Source organism: Borostomias antarcticus (assembly GCF_949987555.1).
Source record: "Borostomias antarcticus genome assembly, chromosome: 3".
NCBI lineage: Eukaryota > Metazoa > Chordata > Actinopteri > Stomiiformes > Stomiidae > Borostomias > Borostomias antarcticus.
Window position 1 is genome coordinate 13,404,142 of NC_140236.1, and position 7,812 is coordinate 13,411,953.

The 7,812-nt window shown below is 41.5% G+C and overlaps 1 protein-coding gene across 1 annotated transcript; it reads right to left on the reverse strand.

The window, feature by feature from the left end:
* Positions 1-3,297: 3,297 nt before the first annotated feature.
* Positions 3,298-6,743, reverse strand: LOC311330126 (cell division control protein 42 homolog). Its single transcript, XM_084462120.1, has 6 exons — positions 6,709-6,743; positions 5,961-6,096; positions 4,678-4,750; positions 4,295-4,404; positions 3,963-4,160; positions 3,298-3,801 (listed from the first exon to the last, which is right to left on the reverse strand). The coding sequence occupies exons 2-6, from the start codon at positions 6,063-6,065 to the stop codon at positions 3,712-3,714; spliced, it is 576 nt and encodes a 191-aa protein (XP_084318246.1). The 5' UTR covers positions 6,066-6,096; positions 6,709-6,743; the 3' UTR covers positions 3,298-3,711.
* Positions 6,744-7,812: the final 1,069 nt, after the last annotated feature.

A 7,812-nucleotide genomic window follows, 5' to 3' on the forward strand; every position in this document is an offset into this window, starting at 1 on the left:
GCAGCCTTTTAATTTGGATGCACTGCCCAGCTCATAGCCTATTAAGCCTATCGTTAGGCTACTCTGAAAACTCTAAGCCTACAATATGCAACCAGACCTCTAATTTACTAATATAAATTAAGTATTAAACCAAGCCTTTACTGCCGATGCCGGATAACAAGTGAATTAATTTTTAGCGTTATCTAAAAAGCACCGCGGCACTCACTGCCTATTTCCAATTTATTGGACAATAATGGATGTTTCGGCGTCAAGCCTTCATTAGAGAAATGTCCATGCAAAACTAAATAGATTTATTGAACAACAGGCCTATTCATTCAATATTTCTTTATAGGCTGGAAAACGAGTAGGCTATACGCGCATGGACCTGTGCCGGAGCGCTCTTAAAAAGACTCCATATACAGTACAGCGCTTTTCTCCAGGCAGCCGCCAACGCTCTATCCTCTTTGGTAACAATTGAAAAAGGGCACAGGCGCTCAGAAATGCGCGCTTTCACGGCCAAACATGCCATATTATATAGCCTTTAGATTAACCGAGTAGTGTTTATTTTCCGACTAGCAGATTGCCTACTCGGGTACTCGAGAAATCGGTTAACCGTGCACATCCCTACTCATTAGTACATAGGACTGTACAGTAGAGGGTTGGGTCTAAAATGAAATTTGCCCAAAACCTTTGATGCAAAAATAGTACCATAAATTGTATGCAACACAATGTGCAATGATTTGCCTTTGTGTAAATTGTGTAACTATCTTAATTTAAATGATACATTTATGAAATTTAAAGCAAATTAACCCTTGAGTACCATCAGACTGAATGTTCTCATTGAGGCTCAAACGATCTGGACCTTGGTGGTAGCCAACTACATGGCTTCTGTCCTCAGTGTTACTGTTGGATTGAAGACCCATGGAAGAGCCAGCGCCAGCCGCAGAAGAGCCAGCACCAGCCATGGAAGAGCCAGCACCAGCCATGGAAGAGCCAGCGCCAGCCATGGAAGAGCCAGCGCCAGCCGCAGAAGAGCCAGCACCAGCCATGGAAGAGCCAGTGCCAGCCATGGAAGAGCCAGCTCCAGCCATGGAAGAGCCAGTGCCAGCCATGGAAGAGCCAGCGCCAGCCATGGAAGAGCCAGCACCAACCATGGAAGAGCCAGTGCCAGCCATGGAAGAACCAACGTTAGCCAGGGAGGGTAGTCAATATTTCTGGAGCCACAACAATCCTAACATTATCCCCATCCTCAGAGAAAGAGAAAGAGAAAGAAAAAGAGACAGCTTTGTTCACTTGCATTGTTCTTTTTACTTAAAGTATCTCATGATCACATCCTTAGAAAGATGGCTTACCATTGGAAACGACCTGACTTCGAGCCTGACTGTTAATACTGGGGGCATTCCAGATGTTGGATAAATGCTCAGCATTGCTGGAGTGCCTGCAGAGAGAGTGAACCTATGACAGAAAGAACGAGAGAGACTAGTTATTTTGTCATTACTTTGTACACTATGAGGTAATCAACTAAAAGGAATAGCAGGTTGTGAGCTTGATACTTTCCATGATTGCAGGGGGCTTCACTTAGTTTACAGTCTCTTGACAACTTTTCGGCTAGACTGTTTAGACTCATTTCCTTCAGAATCATGTGGGCGATCTGTACAGCAGGGCCGATGCAGTAAGACTTCACCATTATATCCACCGTGTCCTGCCTGTCAGCATTCTCCAGCTTACTTTGTGGAATGTGCTGGAAGCTGTCCAGACAGTTCTCTTGACTGAGATGCCACTGAAACTCATTTAGTTCTTTAGCTCCCATTTCCTTCAATACAGCCAACAGCAGCTTTGGCATGTGAGTAGCCATTGGAAGTCATTCACAGACATTGACCTTCAAGGACAAAAGTTTTTGTTATGAGATAAACAGGGAAAAATAAGGAGACAAAGCAAGAAGTTATGATAATGAATCTACAGCAAAATATACAGACTGTTGTGCTGAGTAAGTTTAACGAGCAGTTTTGACATCCACCTAATATATTAGTTAGCAACATGGCCGGATTCATATTCGACGCAAACTACATAAGCGCAAGCAACGCAAGCTTCGCAAGGCTATGCAAGATCTCGTTGCGTCCTTGCGTGTCATGCCGAAATTTGTCACTTGACGCAAGCAATAGTGCAATTCCTTGCGTTTCCTCAAAACAAAACTGAACGCAAGCTCTCGAGTCATGTTGGAGCTTGCGTTCACAACGTAGCTTGCGTTGTTTACGTCGACTATGAAGAGCAAAAGCGCACTCTCACACACACAAACACACACAGGTATTAAACATACACACATACTGTAGGCCTACATGTCCTTTCTAAAATCAGAAAGTGGTTCTCATTAATTCAGGATTGTTTTCCTACCTTTTTCTTATGCCATTCATGCCTTTGCTGGGCAGTGGCCGTTTTGCTTCATACCAACCCAGGAATTTCATACCAAAAAAAGGGAACTACAAACAGGGACAGATAATCCAGTGAAGGTTTACTTATGAAAAGAGTCATGACAATTGGAACACCTACAGTAGGAGCAGTCTACTTCCGACCGATCTCCATGTTACATGCAGGCAACAGGCTTAGCAAACAAAATATGTATAATAATACACCTTTAAAGGTCAATACAGAATGTTCAATGCTGGGCCGCACCTTGGGCCGCATGAGGCTCAAAGTCCATCTGTTAACTATGGAAGTGTGATACCAATCATGCATGGTAGGTCATATATATATGATTTAAAAAAAACTCATAAAACTTGACATTTTGGCAATTTTCCTGTGTTCCATGTTTCTTGTTTAGCAGCTGAAGGCTACGGGTAGCTGATGATTGATTTTCATTCACTCATCTTTTTGCAGCATAATTTCAAGCTCAGCAGTGCTGATGAAATCTCCCTTATGTTACTAGATCTGACAAAGGCCCTGCCTGGGAGGAACACAGCTGATCTACAAGCAACACACACCTACGCCTCTTCTTGGGTTCTTCAGGCTCCACGGTGACTAGTATCACCTCATCAAACACATTTAATCCTTTCTGCAAACACATACACAAAACATAAATACAATAAACTTTTCAATTTAACAATATCCTTGGATCCTGTTGGCCAAACCTTAAGTATATCCATTGTGTAATGTGTAATCATAAAATCTCTGGGACTTATACTAGGGGGAAATCAAAACTTTCCTTTATTCAAACATAGCAGACTTTTAGTCAAGATTCAATATTTCTTTAGTTACCTTGAATCTTGAATTCAGTCATTCTTAAGTTCTTTATTACCAGTATATGAAGACAACAGCACATGGATCACATTTAAATACTGTAAAGCTCATCTTATTTTGATGTAGTGGTACAAAACCAAAAATCACATTGAAAAACATCATAATACTGTCATAGGCAATACAAAAATGCCAGGAGAACTGAAACAAAAATGGAGTGTCTAAATACTGAGGTAATAGAAACGTTGAAAACAAACTCATACTGTATACAGCTTAATGTAAACCTGCACACAACGTGCATTAGTGGAGGTGCTCTCCCCAATGGAAAAATACTGACTGGCAAAGAGGTCAAGTCAAAGCAAATACAAACAGGAAATTAAGTGCTAATGGGCACACCATTTTAAAAGAGTGTCTTGGTTATTTAAGTGACAAATAGACATTTCTTTACATTTAATAAGCAGCACACAATCAAGAGGCGAAGCAAAACGGAAAAAGACAACATCAGAACAGACAGCACTTTCTCTTCCGCTGTGTTTCAGGCGGCTCCAGGGCTGCTAGGATCGCTTCGTCAAACACGTTCTTCAGACCTCGCTACAGAGAGAAGACGAGAGAGGAAGGCAAACATCACCACTGTGTACAGAGGGCCACACAAGCTACGTTACGAAGGCTAACTGCTGTGTTATCTTCAGCAGTGCATGGAGGTCCTGTCCCTTTCTTCCGAATAAAAAAGCATTTTATATTAAACATCTCACCTGCGTCAGGGCAGAGCACTCGACGTATTTGACTGCCTTCAGGTCGCGGGCTAGCTTCTCAGCCGTTTCAGGGGTGATTGGCTTCTGTTTGTTTTTGGCAAGCTTCTCTACTGTGGAAGGGTCATCTCTCAGGTCAATCTGAGTTCCAACCAGCAGAAATGGTGTCTTGGGACAGTGGTGAGTAATCTCAGGTACCCACTGAGAGTGAGAGAGAGAGAGCAAGAGGGAGAGTGAGGAGGGAGGGAGAGAGAGAGGGGGAGAGAGAACAATATTTTCAACAAAAATGTCCAGCTTGCAATTATCTTCAAGGTCACTGGATCAGCCTGACTCACCTTTTCTTTGACATTCTCAAATGAAGAGGGTGAAACGACTGAGAAGCAGACTAGGAAGACGTCTGTCTGGGGGTAACTTAAGGGCCGTAACCTGTCATAGTCTTCCTGGCCTGCAAAGATTACATTTATACAACATGTTAGTATTTAAACCACCATAGTGTAATTTGTAACTTGTAAATTTGTAAATTTAGTATCGAAGTTTATCTGTATTGAACATAATATTGGGGCCAGTAGCATTTCACTGTAACTGTACATTACACATGACAAATAAAGAAATCTCTTGAATCTCAAAACCATGTGCAATGGGTTGAGACATGAAGAAAGTGTTCCCAATGTGAAGGTAGATGAAAGCAGCTCATTCTGAGTAGTGGGAAGGACCTTACCTGCAGTATCAAACAAGCCGAGGGTGTATGGCTCCCCACCAATCATAACAGTTACTGCATAGTTGTCAAACACCTGTGTTGATATAGTGAAAAGTTAATTTGTCCAATGACTTCATCATCAGTGATGTGCTCATCAGTGCGCTCCCTCTTTCTGTATCTTAACAGTAGACTATATTGACTCCAGCACTTCAGAAGTTGAAACTAGGCCTCCAGCCATAAGTACTCTTAAGGGTCATGTGGTAATGTTATTAAACAAGTAGCTATCCTAGTTCACATTATTTATGTTAAGTAGACCTAAACCGTGGATATTGTTTTCTGTTTTGCATTTCCTTAATTAAACTTAGAGTAGTAGTAAAGGGAAATTGCATGTTTAGCCCTGTTTTAAAGTTACTTATGATCATATACAATGGTTCAGATCAAAATGTTGACAAAACTAGCACTTTTGAGAAAGTCTGATAATTGCTCTACCACCGTTTTGGTCATACAATGGATGTGGGTGGGCACCTTGAAAAATCTTTCAAAGACATGTTAAACTCTTGATTTCAAAGACAAGAAGCTCACAGAGGGGGTAATTGGTGTCCGTTGGTGTTCTGACATAAAATTCGCCACAACGTATGAATCCTGTAGGGTTTAATTGATCATTTTATGAAATCCATTGACTTGTATGGAAGCGACCGTTGTAGATGTGTAGATCAATCCGCAGAGAGGATTTAGGAAGCGGAACTACTTACGGTAGCTATTGTTATTGTTTATGTTGCTAGGCTACCTAGTTTGCGGAGGTTTACACACGTATGTGCTGCGACTAAATAGTTCTATGCTAAATATTTAAAAAAGCCTTTCCAGATGAACTAGAATCTTACTTTATGGCGAATTATATGTCAGAACGCCAACTAACACCTCGGTGAGTTTCTTGTCTTTGAAATTTAGAGTTTAACATGTTTTTTTTATGATTTTTCACACTGCCCACCCACATCCATTGTATGACCAAAACGGTGGTAGAGCAATTATCAGACTTTCTCAAAAGTGCTAGTTTTGTCAACGTTTTGATCTGAACCATTGTATATGATCATAAGTAACCTTAAAACAGGGCTAAACATGCATTTTCCCTTTACTACTCCTTTAATGCATCCTACTGTGTGTAAACTATAATCATAGTTATATGTTAAAGACTTTGGTAAAGTGATAGCCACAGGTACAGTATTATTCACAGGCTAAAGATTAGGCTATCACTTTAACAAATCATTTCTGAACAGGGAAGGAAGGAAGTATAGGTTAATACATACTGTTGGTACATATTCAGAGGGGAATTTGTTGGTTGTGTATGAAATTAACAGACAGGTTTTTCCCACTGCTCCATCCCCGACCACAACACATTTGATGGTCTGCATCCTGGTGTTCTCAAGTCTGTATTAGCAAAGCCTGAAGGGGGAGAAAACAGTTAACAGAAATAGTGTTAGCAGTATTTATAACATTGCAAAGGCAATGGAACTTGCTAAGTTGCTAGCTAGCTAATAGAAAATGGCCCTCAATTCATGGCTAGCCTAATTGATACGTTAAGCACCGTGACCTTATAATTTCAACACCCACTTGAGAAGCTGTTGTGCTGAGTCGACCAAACAGGACTACAGCAGTAACGTTAGTGCTAGCTAACTCTCCTGGCAGTGGCAGCTGGCTAGCATTAGCTAGCTAGCTGGATGCATTATTAAGAAACATTAGCTGACAAGCTAGATAGATAAGACACTAAAATAGTTGGCATCAGTGAGACATCTATCTTGAAGTCGAAGAAGGTATCCCATCCAGCCTGTTCTGCCTGCTAACTGGTTACCTGGCTGTGGTTGCGCTAGTGCTAGCTAGCACTAGGCTAGTGCCACTGACTGTTTTGTTCTCAATGAAACGGCATAACGCGGCTAGCTAGCATGCTAGCTGCACATCTATACAATCTAAAAGGATGTTTTGTGTGCTGCTAGTTTTTCCAATTAGATATTATGTCGATCGAATGAAAGTCTAGCGTATAAATGACGGTGTTCCTACCTCTTTTCCTCACAGCATCCGCTAGTTTCTGCTTGGCCGGGCGTTGGCAGCTGATGTTCGGCTCAGTCCAGTCTCGGGTGTGGTGACGTCAGCTTCCACCGCTGACAGCTGGGGGCTGCGTCTCAATAAACTGGACGTGACCTCCTAGCGCACTATGAGCTAGTTTCTTTGGGCTGTCTCTTCATTTACACCTAACAGCACTTGTCTAATTACATATTTTACTGAAACATCCGCATATAAGAAGACGGAGCAAATGCAGATGTGGGCCTTTCGGAAAAAAACTTGTATAATGGCCGTTTCAGTAGCATGTACTGTAGTAAGATGTTCAAGATTTTTTTTTAATGACTGGTGATGTGAAAAAGAAGCAGGCCAGAATATTTGTTGTGTTATTTAATTTTTTTGAAGACAAAGAACATGGAATAAGTGTGTGTATGTGTGTGCGTGTGTGAGAGTGAGAGAGGGAGAGAGAGAGAGAGAGAGAGAGAGAGGGGTGGCTGTGGGAGTTAAAGCGGGAGACAGAGAGAGAGAGAGAGAGAGAGAGAGAGAGAGAGAACAATTAAATGGTCACTTTGTGTAGTGCACACTGTGCAGATATTGTCCTACAAAAATGTGTAATCATAAAACAACTCAGCAGCAAAATGAAGAAGATCCAACGAAGAATACCCCAACTAAGATAGAAATAAAGAACATTCAAACAAGTACTTCCAGTACTACCAGTAGTATTACAGAAGGCCTTTATAACTTGGACTGCATGGTATTGTTTGAGGGTAGGAATGGCTATTTAATAGTAGAGATTTTAGACATTTCTTTAGAGCTCACCATTTTTCTCCCTTGAGTATCACTGTTGAATTGGCCGACTGAGTGCTTAGTTTCGTCACAGCACTGGTAGTTGTTCCTGTAACATGTAGGACCACACACCATAAAAATCAAGAATGCATACAGTATCTTTAGACATTGCCTGCAATAATGATGCTGAATCATATGTTAGGTTAGGATAGTCGTTGCTGGGATATTACCTGTGTGGTGGACGATTAGATTCACACCTCTGTAGACATTCCTCCCACGTGTGGAGATCACACACCAGTACTTGCCCTCATCACTTGG

Bases quoted from the DNA above. Each gene is read 5' to 3' on its own strand.
- LOC311330126 (XM_084462120.1), bottom strand. From the start codon at position 6,065: ATGCAGACCATCAAATGTGTTGTGGTCGGGGATGGAGCAGTGGGAAAA. The intron at 4,405-4,677 runs GTAAGGTCCTTC...TAATCTTTGCAG, and splicing joins CGGCTTGTTTGATACTGCAG to GCCAGGAAGACTATGACAGG. The intron at 4,161-4,294 runs GTGAGTCAGGCT...TCTCACTCTCAG, and splicing joins TTGAGAATGTCAAAGAAAAG to TGGGTACCTGAGATTACTCA.